Genomic DNA, 14,558 nt, shown 5'->3' on the forward strand with positions numbered 1-14,558 from the left:
AACCAACAGCATAGCAAGGATAAAAAGAAATTAAATCGCGCAAGCTTACGCGACACCTCTGATTTGCAGAGATCTTTATAGTTTTCTCTTCTCTCGCTGGGCATTTCGCAAGGGTACGCCAGGCGAAATGCGAAGGTGAGGTGATGATGACCGGGGGTAAAGTTTTGAGGCTTGGGTGTCATCCGATTCGCGGGCTAAACAATAGTGCCCGCTCGGAGTTACTGTACTCTGCAGTGTTCTGACATTGAAGCTGTGGACAACGCTAAGCCCATGCGGTCGGAGAGGAACGAACAGGGCTAGTAAGAAGCGACGACAGAATTATCAAGTCGACAGGTGAGTTCCGAGGCAGTAATAAAGCCGATAGCCATACTATCTATCTACTCACGGAACGAAGGTATCAAGCCGGCTAGCGTGCGAAGACTTTGTGTTAGCTGGGATGTGAATGCTCTTTGTCCGGAGCCAAAAGATTTTGTCCCCGAGTACAGGGTGTGTTAAGCGAGTATCCTCTGTCCAGGATCTGATTACTCGATGTTATTGGGCGGAAAATGATCTGTCTTTTACTTGAAAATATCGTTTCTGGTAACAGATGCGGGAATAAGATGGCAGTTGTATGGTGTTACTAGGAATCGGTTGGATCGCCAATTTATGGGGCAGGGCTTCTGCCAGCATGGCCTTGATACATTACGTTTACGTTGCACCAAAGCTCCAATGCGCTGTTTCCCCTCTCGGTCAACACTCTTCAGCCCTCATACTCACATCATTCAACAGAGCCGTGGATATGGACAAGACCGACACAGTGCCGGCGATCGCTGGTGAGACAAACTCACGAAACACACCAGAAGTTACTTCCGAATCAGTGCCTAGCCAGGGAGAATTGGAGCTCGTTGCAGTACAAGTACGTGCCCGCTCAAACCCGAGTTGTTGACTTTCTGATCAGGAAATGAACTTTAGGAAGAAAGTGAAGCGGGCGACAGTGACTCAGCACTCGGAGACGATGTGTAAGCGCTACATCCTTCTGTTCATTCCCCTTCCCAAGACGGCTATTAATGCACGAATCTAGTGCAAGCTCAACCACATCCATCACGTCCAGTATTCTTGAGTATCGAAAGTTTCAGGGTCGAACCTATCACAGTGACAAGTACGATACCGAGTATTTCGCACCAAATGATGAGCAGCAGAGGGAGTCTATTGATATCTCGTAAGGCAAACTCCGTGCAGTATATGTACAATCGGGTTCCTAAATTCGTCAAGGCATCATTATCTCCTACTACTTCTCGACGGCAAACTCTCGCTTGCCGATTTGAAAGATGATCTTGAGGCTAGTTATTCATTCGGCCTTGACAACTTTCTGGAACTAACAGCATGCAGAAAGTCCTCGATGTAGGAACCGGAACTGGTAAGTGACACGTGGGTTAACGACGAGTATGCAAACAGCTAATGAGAAAACAGGAATATGGGCAATGTACGAACAAACCTTGCTGCTCAAAACATAGCATTCGGATGCTAATATCATACAGTGATTTTGCCGACCAATATCCTAATGCCGAGGTCATCGGCACAGATCTATCTCCCATTCAACCAAGTTGGGTGCCACCAAACGTCAAGTTTGAGCTTGAGGACGCAACCCGTGACTGGACCTGGTCTGATAACAGCTTCGACTTTGTCCATATGCGCTATCTTATCGGTGCTATTGCTGATTGGGGTGCGCTATTTAAGGAAGCGTTCCGTTGCTGTAAACCTGGCGGCTCAATTGAATCCGTCGAAGTCAACCCCGTTTTCTACAGCGATGATGAGACCATCAAGGATGCAACGGCAATACAAACATGGAACAAGCTTTTTAAAGAGGCTAGCAAAGCCTTCGGCCGCAGCTTCTGCGAGATTGAAGGAGACGTGGAGCTGCTTGGTGCTGCCGGATTCGTTGACCTTCGAGTAACTGATTTCAAGGTATTGTTTTCTCGTACACCGCCTTTGAAACTTTTGTATCTCACATCACCTAGGTTCCTGTTGGTGGGTGGGCTAAGGATCCCAAGTTGCGTGAAGTCGGTCAGTTTCTTCGTGCAACGATGGAAGCTGATCTTGAGGGTAAGTGAATCATCGGTTTTAATCTTTAGTTATTTCAGCCTTCTAATAGTGTACAGGATATACCCTCATGGCGTGGCAGCAGATTCTGGGATGGCCTGCGGATGAATATCAACTGTTCCTGATGAACATGCGGAAATCCCTGAGGGACAAGAAAGTTCATGGTTACATACGCGTTCGATTCATAAACGCTCGCAAGCCAGAAGCTGTTTAGTGGATATAACTACGGTGAAACGACTTTCATCAACTCATCATAGCCGTTCATATTGCTTCCACGAGCACCACACTTGAGTATAAGATATGAGGGCATTATCTATCTAGTTCAGTCATTTCTATGTCAAGTTGCTATAGGTAATTCAAGTTATATATTCAAGGAGTATAGCTGCTATACTCGTTCTTGGCTTTATCGGTTTGTTTGATGCGTAATGTGCAATGTTTTGTTTCAAATTGCAGTCTTGATGGTAAGCAAATTTAGTAGTAGGATGCCAAGTGGGATAATAATTATAGAAACCTACAACGGTGGGACGCTTGTTGTAAATGAGTGGAACGTTTATAAAATGGAACTGGCAGTGGGATATACTCATAACATTATGTCATAAATGTTTCACTGAATTTCATAGAGTCTTGGCTAAGAACGCTGTAAACAATTAGAGATTTCAGTATTTAAAAACCCGACTTCACTGACTTTAACTTCACCGAACACACAGTTCGCCACCATCAGTATCATGCTTCTCAGTAATCTCTCAATCTTTTTCTTTTTCGCTTGCAGTACATCATGCACGACGCCTGAATCTCATACTCATCACTATGAGGAAGATTAGGCCCCGGCCAATTAGCAAACCTACATCAAGCCGCTGCCATGCAATGCCATCACTCCGGCACCTTCTGAGCAGATCACCAGTCAACTCTTCCACCAATTTGTAAACGATTTCGTCATTAAGAAGGACTTAAGCAGAACTTTCTCTTTTATCTCCTCCAACTACAGAGTATGTCGAAAAGCTCATATTGACTTGACCGATTTATCGTTGTCTGACTAACTAATAAAAAGAACCATCAACCTGGTGTAGAGGATGGCCTCGATGCAGTCTGGGAGTTTTTATCCCCCATCTAGCCTGATACCACCTTCCAGCTCTATCAAACCCTGTTCAAAGGAAACTTTGGCTGCTGAACTACCACTCTTCAACTGCTGGAGACGTTATTGATAAGTTCCGATGGGAGAAAAGTTGTATTGTTGAGCATGTAAGTTTATATATATCTGGAATAATACCTTACTAATGCAAATTCTTTCCAAAAGTGGGATGATGGAGAGGTCTGGCCTGCTGCCGTAGAACATGGAGAACTATGCCACCTATTCAACGACATCCTGCTTATCATCTTCAGACGTGCTAAAAATCTGTGTGGGGGACCTGCATCGCGTCCATCACGGCCAATCCATGGCTGTTACTGTTTTGTCGCATCTTTAGACCCAATTTGCTCATTGCGCTTTTTCAACCATCGCTGAGCCACCTCGTCAAGTTTAGCAACACTAAGATTCTTGACGATAGCACGCTGTCCGTCCGGAAGGCCAGCTAGCATGGCCTTGAATCCCTCATCCTGAGACGGATGATACGCTTCGCCGTCTTGCCCTTCTACCTGATTAGATTCCAATGCGTGACGTGGCTGAGTCAATGGCTGGTTCGATGCCACAGCCCTTGAATCAACTTTCTCCTGTTCTTTCGGATGTATAGCCAACGTCTTTTGAAAACTTCCCACCTGAGGCAGCTGATCTTTCGATCTCACATCATCCTGATTCGTTGCCCGATTCGATTCCTCAGGGTTGCAGACTAGCGATTGCGAGGGTTGGTTCATTTTTTATTCTGCTGAATCTTTAAAGCAAATGGCTGGCTATGCTGGAAAACACTTGCACTCCGCTATGATGTGAACGACAGTAATAAAGGTTGGAGTATTAGGAACTAGGTGCAATAGTCTGTCGCAGTCACAACACGTGAACGAGATATGTATTCAACCTTTAAAAGGACCAAAAAGACATAAGGTGTCGTTTCAAAGTGAGTTGTTCAAGAGCAAGTTTGATATGATAACTGTTGCAGTCTGAACACTTGATGAAAGTGGATGAGACGAATATATAGTCAAATGTAAGATTCTCATGCAGCATACTGCTTTTGTATATTTCTTGCATTACGTCAGACTTGGATACAACGTTGGGTTGAAACTATACAGCTGAGGCTGAAAACGTGACACTACCTGTGGCAGTGCGTCTTGGCTTTGTAGTTAGTGTTGGTAACCCATCCAATTAACCAATAGCGTGGATAGGAAGTTCCCTGGCGAGTAGCAAACATGATTAACTACCTCCGAATCGAGGGTATAAAACTGGATGGTCTAAGATTATTGTCTAAATGACGTAAAGTGGCGTGTTGATTTCTTCTCAGCGGTCGGCTTCTCTGGTACCTCAAGAGTCTCCCCATTTTATTTTAGTCAGGTGTGGCGTCTGTTAAATAGCAGTAGTCGTCGGCCAAATTAAAAGTGTTGTCACTACGTATAAGCGACACATGGGATCGCATAGGGCATTGGTGGTGAACAAGCTCGACTTCTCTCATCGGGCGCACAGCTGTGCTTCAAAGCGACATAAGATTGAGAATCCAAGCTCAAATGTACGCTCATAGACTCGTCTGAATATCATCTGGCCTCCGGGCGCCAGAATGTTATGAGTTGGGCGCTAAGGTTTGGGTTTATTATCGCTTTTTCCCGCTAGTGTTCGTGTTTCAGGATGAGTCTGTCTAAGTTCGTCTGTGTGGAAGCTATTTTGGTCTAAAGGAAATGAGTATACTAGAGCGATCGGATCTATCGGCAAGTCGTACTCAACTGCCGACACGTTTAGCTTCCTGTCTAGGGTAGCGGGAAAATAAATCGTCGTGGAAATGCACAAGCTCGTATCGAATAAACTTCCAGTAATACAAGGACGGAAAAGCTTGCCGGAAAGTAAATAAATAGAGACGAATGGACCATCGAACTTTGATTTTTACTGAGGTAAAAGCTGCTCACAATACAAAACCACCACGCGATCCAACTTGAAAAACAAACTTCAAATCGCCACGTACTTTAGGTATATGTCATTCTGGGTACAAATTCCCGCGCAAGCAGACATTATTCTAATAACCTATTAGTCTGTTTATAATCATGCTCACCAAAACTGTCCTCTTCGCCGCTCTTGCGTGCAACGCAATGGCATCACCTTTCGTAGTCACCAACCCCAAAGATCTCAAGAACGATTGGCACAGCCACGACTACACCGCCACTCGTGGCGTTACCGAGAAGATCCACTGGAAATTCACCCTTGAGGGCCACAACGCTGTCCCTGACCCAGGCGACTTTTCGGTTGTCTGTCAGGGCGTACAGAATGGAACTCAGTGCGGCGAGCCATGTGCCCAAGCACCAGCTTTTACACCCTGCAAGGACAAGACATATGAGGCACGTCAGTGGTTCAATGGACCCGGGACTACCGTCGAGGTTCGCCGTACTACTCTTCCTGACTTGGGGAAAAAAGTTATCACAAGTGGTACAGCCAACATCACTGCTCAGACAGAGGTTGGCACAGTGCACTACAAGTTGAAGTTTGGGGATTTCCAGAAGCAGTTTATCTCTACGTTTAGTCTCCCTCCTTCAGTCTAGATATCACTGTCCTTGTGGAATTGGGTTGTTTCTGAGTACTAGACCTAATACTTTTATATTGCTTACAGTTAGTCCTCGCCAAGGTCTATAATGCCGTGCTTAAATCTACTACACATATCCAGTCCCACTGTCTATACGCGAAGTCCTAGTATTGAGCTGACATATATCCCTGCTAGCTCTAGCTATACACGTATAGCCAAGAGGTCCACTTATTAACCAAGTGTGTGACTAATACGGAAGCCTAGGATTATGAAAGAGAATTCTAATTTAAGCATGTTTTTTATCGATTTCTATACGGAAAGGAATGTGAAACTAGTAGAAACAGCCCTCCTCTTTAATGCACCGGTGATGAAGTCCGCGTACTGTGATGCAGTATTAAATGCATTCTTTGACTTTGATACGCCGTAGTACTTTAATGATTTATTTCCCAATTATTTAGTTCTTTTCTTCCTCTGTCTTTTATTTCTATTTACTACCTCATATATATACATTCCTTTGCATCCAACTGTCAACACGCTACTGCAAATTTACACTCATTTAAACATTTCTTTTCTCTAGGTCGCAACAATGGCAGGGTTCAGTTTCTACAACTACGAGCCTTCCCTCCCTGCAGCCGCCGCGTTTGTGATTATCTTCACCATCACAATTCTGGTTCACCTCTGGCAGATGTTCCGGTCTCGAACATGGTACTTTATCCCATTTATAATAGGCTGTTTGTGTAAGTTATACTCCCTCTTTGCAACTCGTCAAATACTCATAAAATAAGTCGAGGCATTTGGATATGTCGGCCGTGCCCTGTCCGCAGACGAATCTCCCAACTACACTAAAAACCCGTACATCATGCAATCGATATTACTTCTCCTCGGTCCCGCATTACTCGCCGCCTCTGTTTATATGGTTCTCGGTCGCTTGATCAATCTTTTGGATGCCGGTCACCTCTCTATTATTCGACCCAAGTGGCTGACAAAGGTCTTCGTCATCGGCGATGTATTGTCTTTCCTGGCCCAAAGCGGCGGGGGTGGTATGCTTGCCACGGCAGACAACAAGGACAGTGTTAAAAAGGGCGAGAACATGATAGTCGGCGGACTATTCATCCAAATCTTTTTCTTTGGCTTCTTTATGATTGTCACCATCGTCTTCCACATCCGAATTCACTCTCGTCCAACATCGCGATCATTGGTTTTGAACACGCCCTGGGAAAAGCTCATCTGGGTTCTTTATATTTCAAGTCTATTCATTCTTGTCCGTTCAGCTTTTCGGGTCGCAGAATATGTTCTTGGAAAGGAAGGAGCGCTGCAGGCTGATGAATACTGGCTATACATTTTTGATGCAGCACTCATGGCCTTAGTCGCTGTTCTTTTCAACGCATTCCATCCCAGCCGGGTCATCAACAAGGAAGCGCTTACTGGCAGGCCTACATATACAGTAGACGAGTATCCGCTACATAACATGGAGGCTGCTAAGTATTCATAAAGGGGTTTAGTTATCTTGTATTATAAACTAACAAAGTCCCACGCAAGTGGAGTGGATACCCACACTATCGCAGTGATAGATAATTACCTACCCAATACGGGTCACATACACGCCTTTCCACTTCTATGATAAATAGAGTTAAACTGGCCTTATTGAACTTGTATCCATAATTATAAATATTCTTTTATTTGTGCTGTTTAGGGGATGCCTATTCGTTTTTCAAAAGGTATGCCAGTTTGAATGATGTTGGCCTCCAATGGGTGGACTATTCCGAGGTGCTTTGTGCTGGTACAATTACGATGACAACGGCCAACGAAATGATTTCCGGAGCCTTACAGTATTCACTTGCTCAAATCTGCATGGTGATACCTATTTCTACAGCACTAACTTGCTTTTCAGATGGGATCGAAAACTGGAAACTACTCCCTGACTGGAGATCGCTGGTCATATGTGGTTATCGAGAAACGCATGCCTCGGTCCAATGTTTCACAGCACACAAAGGGCCGGAAAATCCATTGGCGAGATGCCCAAGGCAACTTTTGTCGATAGCTGTGGAAAGATCCATGAGCAATTTCACTGGGCAGATCTTGATCGGCTTTGAAATTGAGGTTGTATTACTCGATGGAGAATACAAAGTTGCGCGGTCAATGGACCAAATTGTTAAATATAGCATGTCAGCTGGTTTGAGGAACGACAAAATGGATCTCATCGAGAAGATTATCGATGCAATTGAAGTGTCTGGCATTGACACCTACCATTTCCATGTCGAGGGTCATGATCAGTTTGAGGTTGCTCTGTCACCACTGCCGTCTTTGCAGGCTGTCGATGCTCTTATTGTATCAGAGGAGACTATGCAGACGATAGCCATGTGTCACAGCCTCTGGGCGACACTTGCACCAAAGCCGATATTGAAAGGCCCAAATAGTGGCATTCATGCTCATCTATCCGTCGAGGACTTAGCTCCGAATGAGGGTTCCTAGCAGATGTGTTAGCCAAACTACGTACTCTATGCGCATTTGGCCTCGCCAACATGGATAGCTACGAGAGAGTTACCGAAGATTGAGCCTGTCAGTGGGTAGACTTTGGAACCGGAAATAAGGACTTGCCTGTAAGGAAGGTCGACGAGAATCGCTGGGAGGTCCGAGCTCTCGATGTTACCGCTAACAACTACATCTTTGTGGCTGCCCTGATATTCTCTGTTCTGAATGGTATTGAGACTGGCCTTCGACTGAAATACCAAGACTGTCAAGTTGTACCGTCCGCCTTGTCATTCGAGGAAGCCAGAAGCCATTTGAAGGAACTACGCATAGTCGGAAACATGCCAAGAAGTTTGGCAGAGAGTCTGGCAGCATTGGAAAGCAAGATTTCTTCCTGTATGCGTTCCGGACTGAGAAAGGATATTATTCCAAGAAGTCGTCTTGCATCTGAGCTCAAACGCTGAAAGCTCCACTTAGTGGTCAATGTGAAGCCATACCTATGCTGTTGCGAAGGGGAAGCTTCGTCATGAAATTCAGTATTTTAGAGATCAAGAAATTCTTGGATTGACAATTGGTTCTTGAGGATAAAATCAGTTGTTTGAGTTGTCGCCAGTGGGAGGCCATCGAATCTTTGTGCTAGTTTCAACGAGGCGCCTTGCTCGTTTTGGTTCATAGCATCCTCTTGTCGTCTTGTGAGCCTCCGTAGAAGTGATGCAGCCTCTGACATATTCAAAGGTTCCATGTCCAGGCCAAACCTGTTTTCAAACGTATCAGTCTTATCAGCCGGATCTCTACTGGTCAAGAGTATAGACCCCGACTCATGAAAGGGAATGTAGTCAACGATTATATCCAAAGTATCGGCGTTGTCAAAGATAGGGAGCCAGGGGCGTTTGCAGGATTTACCCGAGCTTTGATCGTTGCTCGCTTTTGCCGTAGCGAGCCATTCTTTCGCGATTTCAATGCTGATTTCCAGGTCTTGAGCTTCCTCTGCAGTTTCAAGACCAAGTTCACTTGGAATGTGCCCAAAGTTAGAGGCTAACTGAGAACCGCCTCCCGCGTCGAGCCAAGAGACTGCATCAAATCAGTGGGACATGAAGCTCCTCTCCACCAGAAACTTCAACGAGGCCTTTATCAGTCCATAAGGTGGAGTAATGGGTGATTAGGCGAGCGGCGGATTAGGCGAAGGCAGGGTCTTCCGTTTAGATGTATATTCCTACGGCAGTGGGACTGAAAACCAGAAATCCTCTTCCATTTTCCGTGTCTTCCTGTTGTTCGTGCCTTGTGGCTACGGTATCTCCAGCTGGTTGGTGGTGGGATTGTAATTGCACTACTATGGCTCTGCCTTGCACCGAGGATTTGGCAGAGAATAGCTGTGGATGGGCGGGAACAAAACGTTAAGAATACACACTATGACTTTAATGCTAGTGTTCCTTCAATTTAGCCGTGTTTGCTTCGGTGTTATGAGCTTTAGTTTGTAAAAGGTACCCTGTACTCTGTACATTGATGGTGGAACAGGGCCACGGAGAATGCCCAACTGCTTACCTGTGTATCTGCATACTTGCATGCGGTACCGCACTCTTGATCGTAGCAATATCGGTATATATCCGAGTGACTAAGGGCTACGCCTAACATGTGTTCCTTCGGGAGTAAGAGCCCATCCTTGTAGCCTCATGGAGCGGGATGTCGGCCCGCTCCATGACCGAATACGAGTACTACGTAGCATGACAAAGTTATGTGTTAGACAAGAACGGGTACAGGGATTAACAAAACAACCAGTACCGAACATCCTCTCCGCCCATGTTAATCGGCCAATGAATCAGCTAATCCGGACCCATCAATACCCATAATATCTGTCGCTGCTAGTTCCACAACCACGTCGCCGGCATTAATTTCGCCTACAATTTCTTACTAAGAGTAACCCATGCAAACAAACCGTCCTAGGATAATATTGAGAGGCAGCGAGAGCACTAATACGTATGTGCCAAGTTAACCTTATTCACACGCAACGCAGCATAATAAAAACTGCATTGGTTCCTGCGCTTTGGGATCCCGGTCTTGAAGCGTTACTTACTTTTTATTTTCTTCCATCTTGGCTGTAGGAGAAGTCTCATAGTGATCTTTTAATTTTCTCGTATCATATCTGCTTATAACTGGGGGCAAGGGAGGTATATAAGCACTAGGAAAAGTGCATTGCAACAATAAATCCACTTTGCTGGCATTTACCGCTGAGAGCACCGCGAAACCATAGTCGTTATAGTCTTAACATTGGTTATGAAAGCGAGAGAATGCGACATCACCCATAAGCACTAACCAACCTCGAAAGTTACCTCTCACCTACTTTCCACTTAACTGCCGTTTATGGCTCCTGACGGATCCTTATCCTTCATTGAATGGGAATCACCTGCCACGTGGGGACGAGCCATCTCCGGCTTGGCGTTCTTTGACAGTAGCTGTCTCCTGTTAAAACTGGACCGCGGAAAGCGGCATTGAAGAAATATTCCGGCCGACGACCTGAATTACTTAGATATTGGAGGAAACAGTATGACTGAATAGCAAAAGTGCTTCCTTCAGTGGACACAATGTGGGTAAAGAAGCTCGGCTAGAATATAGTCTGACATACCTAGGAGGGGAATATCAACGATCATTAAACTTATAAAAGCCTCCGTCAGTACTCATTATACATCCAAGGCACACCATCGGAGTTGAACAGTTTTTATCTTACAGACATCCAACAGAACCTTAAAACCTTCTCACTCTACTTGCCTACCATGCGTTTTTCTACTTCCCTTCTGTTGGCTCTTGTTCCTCTCTGTTCTTACGCCTACACCCTTCCAGGTATGTCAATCTCGATTGAGATCCCCTCCCTCATTTTGCATAGCAAATTATGTTGTAATCCTGATTGTCGTGTTCTGATCATGGGTATTAGCTGGCTTGTCGGACGGTGTATACACCGTGGATGTTGACGAGGATGGCACCGAAATCCACAAGCGTCTCCCCGATATTGAAGCCCGGGCCGTCATCGAGGAAATTGACGTGAAAGCCGACGAGGGAACCAGCAGACTTGAGAAACGCTTCCCAACAACTAAACAATTCTGGTGTGGTTGCGCCTTTCCCCTGGACCACCAGAATTGTGATCTCGCTGTAGCCGATCTGAAGAATCAGGTTACGCCCGGCAAGAGCGTCAAAAACAACTACTATTCGATTAAAGGCAATGTTGTTGCCTTCGTTTGCAGGCCTTACACCACTTACGGTGGATACTATACTGATGCGGAATACTTGGGTTTGATCTTCCGCGATATTTCGTCCACGTGTGGACAGTATATTGCAGGAACGTCCCAAAATATTGTGAACCTTTCCTTCGCTTATGTTGGGTACATGCAATATACTCCTGGGCTGGACTTCTGTGCTACTTCAACATCGTCGCGACAGTACTCGTGCTAAGGTTGTTAGCCTGCAGCTCTGATGGCAGCAGCATACGACCACGGAGATGCTATGCTTGGAGACGGTACTGGGAACTACGATGTGATTTGTTGTTGGTTTATATTATGGGGGGGTTTGTCACCGATTGAGGTTTTCCTGCCTGTAATTACTATAACTACTATTAGATACATGAGAAATACAAAGGCCACCCGCACGCGCGCTCTTTTGACATATATGGCCTTAACGTGAGATAATTCTAACACTGGGAGACCTTCAGCTCAAAGATATGGCATGTCGGCTATTGCTGTTAAATCTGCTAACGGCCAAATTACAGCAAAAATGAATCTTCATACTTAGGGGTTTCTTGAACGTATACGGGGTCGAGGCTTTCCTTATATATGCCAAGTTAACCAAACGACTTAGACGCTGCTGACACGATACATTGGCGTAGTCTAGCAGCCTTCTCACAAATCTGTATAGCTTTATTGAATAAATGTACCTCTGCCAACACATGGCTTGACTGCAAGCCATTCCGCTCCCTGATTTCTCTTCGGCTATGGGCGAGCCATTTCATTTTAGACTGGTGCACCCAGAACACGTCCGAAAGTTTTAGCACGGGATCACTCGCCACCGAAGGCCAGGCGACACAAACTCCAATAGGAGGTCATTTTTGGAACTGCCCTTGCTTGCGTTCCAGTCCTACTTGAAGCTTACGGCCGCTACTAGCACGTGTAAAGTGGCATCAGCACCTCAAGGATGGTTGTGATCTACACTCCCTGATCGTTGCTAACATTCATGATGTTTGTTAAAATGCGACTAGTTTGAGAGATAACTCCAAGATTAGTACCGTGTCAAGTCACGAAATTCGGTAGCGTAAAGAGGCGTTCCCTCAGTGGGTCTTTATGCAAGCCACTGACATCCTCTTTTGTTCTCATTGACTCGGCTGGATATAGTACGGCGTGGAGAATATCCCCCATTTTCTAAGCCTATAGTAGCTTTACGTTGCCTGCATAAACTCTGCATTAGTGAGAATGAATCAGAAACGCGCTACCGAATTTCGTGAGTTGATACGTTATTAGTGACTGACATAATGGCCATGGAGGCTCTTGAGAAGGAAGAGCTAGTGCATCGGATTCACAATATGCAGTGTATTTTGATATGTGGACAGTTGACCATGTTGTGATGAGGTTGATTGAGTGTATTGAAGGTTGAAGAACTAGATACATGAGAGAAGCCGGACGCGTTGTAAAGACCATTGATGGATCGGATGAACGAAGATCCGGATCTTCAACAGACAAACCCAATAACAATTAAACAAAATGGTTCACTGGTTCCTTCTTCTTCTGAGATAAATATTTTAACAATTAAATTAGCTTTTGCTCATTGAGCGGAAACGTCTTGCTCAATAGTAAGCCCTAACCGTTATGAGTTCTTGGCTCATTCGCAACTATCGACTAACAAGGGTGCGCGCAATCTTCCTCCAATGATGACACACATGCAGACACTTCAAAGGGCATAACGCACCTCGAAACGCAGGGGTTCAAATGCCAAGATAAATAAAAGTTCCTCCATCATATGATCAGCCTATATACTGAGGGATTTGAGAGGAACGACTATTCTACGTCTTAATATTTAATCTTACCATCTCACTTTATTCCATCCTTTCTGGCCCTTGAAAGGTCGTCTATCATCTTCATTTTGCGCTTCAGCTCAGATTACCAGTCACATCCCCTTTGAGCTCTCAAAGGTCTCGGTGTAGCTCAACATGGTGACCTCAACGCAATTCTTTGGTTATGACTTCTACAACCTTGGGCCTTTGACAACCACCTTTACAGCACCTTCGTCTTGCGCAACAGTAAATACTGAGCAAGTCAACTTCGTCAACAAGAGTGCACCGTACCTGTACCAAGTAGGTCAGGCCAACTGCGATCATTGGACTCAGGGTGGCTGCCGACCGTCGGGCGTCGAGATTGACAGTATTGTTTCAGACATCCGTCTTAGCACTACTGATCCTGGACTGTTTCTATACTATCACTCCCCTGGCATTGTTTGCCCAGATGGCTGGGGCACTGTAGGAGTTATCGCCAAGTCTAACGGCACCTTGTCAGTTTCTGGCTTCATGACAAATGCGATAAAAGATTACGATAAATATTCTACTTATTATCCCACTTCCCAATCGGATAAGCCACGCTTTATGGAATACACCGAGCTTTGGAATGGTATCCTCAAGCCGTCCGACACGGTAGCATTTTGCGGGCCAACGTAAGTGCACAAGAACTCTGGTTTTACCTTCGGGTAAACTAATAATAGAATACAGCAGTGGCTACGACATCGATCAGGCCGGGCGTTGTATCTCGACTATAGGAAGCTATTCTGAATTCGACTATAAGACTTGGTGCTACGTTGGCATGGCATATGCAGGCGGTGTTAGAGATGACTTGGTTATTGTTTCCACAGTCCCCGGCATCACGTATGAGCCCGGTCTACTATCCTGGGTTCAAGACGCGAGCAGTTCAAGTCTTTTTACACGGTCTGAAGACATGACGGGATCTTGGGCTACAAGCGCAGATAAAGACTTTGCAGTAGTTACTATGACCCAGGTAATACCTATTGTCTTCCAGAAGTCTGACTTGGACGCTGGTACGGCGACTGCAACGATCACGGGGGAATCGGGAGCTGAAAAGACCAGCGCTGGCACGGATGATGCTGAGAGTACAGGATCTATGTTTTCGAAGCCGGGACTGATGCCAGTCTTGACCGTCTTCATTAGTATACTGGCGTCGGCTGGTCTTTTGTCACTATAACAGTGGTATATACTACATTTCAGTCAATTCTTTTCATTTGTATTTATATGTTTCTGTACTTTACTAGCAAATGCAAGTCTAAGCCTCTCAATAACTCTAGTATTCAATAAAATATCCATAGGGATTAAAAACTCATCAT

General features: G+C 45.3%; 7 protein-coding genes across 7 annotated transcripts; 6 read left to right on the top strand and 1 right to left on the bottom strand.

Annotated features, from left to right (window-relative positions):
- Positions 1-667: 667 nt before the first annotated feature.
- FSST1_006839 (class I SAM-dependent methyltransferase) lies at positions 668-2,293 on the top strand (the record flags this gene model as incomplete). Its single annotated transcript, XM_083236391.1, has 9 exons — positions 668-895; positions 952-998; positions 1,061-1,198; positions 1,252-1,318; positions 1,369-1,396; positions 1,450-1,462; positions 1,518-1,944; positions 1,998-2,082; positions 2,139-2,293. 9 exons carry the CDS (start codon positions 668-670, stop codon positions 2,291-2,293), a joined length of 1,188 nt encoding a protein of 395 aa, XP_083082800.1.
- A 1,226-nt stretch (positions 2,294-3,519) lies between these two features.
- Positions 3,520-3,927, bottom strand: FSST1_006840 (uncharacterized protein; the record flags this gene model as incomplete). Its single annotated transcript, XM_083236392.1, has 1 exon — positions 3,520-3,927. The coding sequence occupies one exon, from the start codon at positions 3,925-3,927 to the stop codon at positions 3,520-3,522; it is 408 nt and encodes a 135-aa protein (XP_083082801.1).
- A 1,326-nt stretch (positions 3,928-5,253) lies between these two features.
- On the top strand, positions 5,254-5,745 carry FSST1_006841 (uncharacterized protein; the record flags this gene model as incomplete). Its single annotated transcript, XM_083236393.1, has 1 exon — positions 5,254-5,745. The coding sequence occupies one exon, from the start codon at positions 5,254-5,256 to the stop codon at positions 5,743-5,745; it is 492 nt and encodes a 163-aa protein (XP_083082802.1).
- A 567-nt stretch (positions 5,746-6,312) lies between these two features.
- FSST1_006842 (RTA1 like protein-domain-containing protein) lies at positions 6,313-7,218 on the top strand (the record flags this gene model as incomplete). The annotated part of the gene is made up of 2 exons (XM_083236394.1): positions 6,313-6,463; positions 6,512-7,218. The coding sequence occupies 2 exons, from the start codon at positions 6,313-6,315 to the stop codon at positions 7,216-7,218; spliced, it is 858 nt and encodes a 285-aa protein (XP_083082803.1).
- Positions 7,219-7,916: 698 nt separating this feature from the next.
- FSST1_006843 (uncharacterized protein) lies at positions 7,917-8,198 on the top strand (the record flags this gene model as incomplete). The annotated part of the gene is made up of 1 exon (XM_083236396.1): positions 7,917-8,198. One exon carries the CDS (start codon positions 7,917-7,919, stop codon positions 8,196-8,198), a length of 282 nt encoding a protein of 93 aa, XP_083082804.1.
- Positions 8,199-10,963: 2,765 nt separating this feature from the next.
- FSST1_006844 (uncharacterized protein) lies at positions 10,964-11,636 on the top strand (the record flags this gene model as incomplete). The annotated part of the gene is made up of 2 exons (XM_083236397.1): positions 10,964-11,030; positions 11,122-11,636. The coding sequence occupies 2 exons, from the start codon at positions 10,964-10,966 to the stop codon at positions 11,634-11,636; spliced, it is 582 nt and encodes a 193-aa protein (XP_083082805.1).
- A 1,744-nt stretch (positions 11,637-13,380) lies between these two features.
- Positions 13,381-14,419, top strand: FSST1_006845 (uncharacterized protein; the record flags this gene model as incomplete). Its single annotated transcript, XM_083236398.1, has 2 exons — positions 13,381-13,877; positions 13,933-14,419. The coding sequence occupies 2 exons, from the start codon at positions 13,381-13,383 to the stop codon at positions 14,417-14,419; spliced, it is 984 nt and encodes a 327-aa protein (XP_083082806.1).
- Between the last annotated feature and the right edge of the window lie 139 nt (positions 14,420-14,558).

Source organism: Fusarium sambucinum, chromosome II (genome assembly GCF_050947815.1).
Source record: "Fusarium sambucinum isolate potato_lamoka chromosome II, whole genome shotgun sequence".
NCBI classification, from domain to species: domain Eukaryota; kingdom Fungi; phylum Ascomycota; class Sordariomycetes; order Hypocreales; family Nectriaceae; genus Fusarium; species Fusarium sambucinum.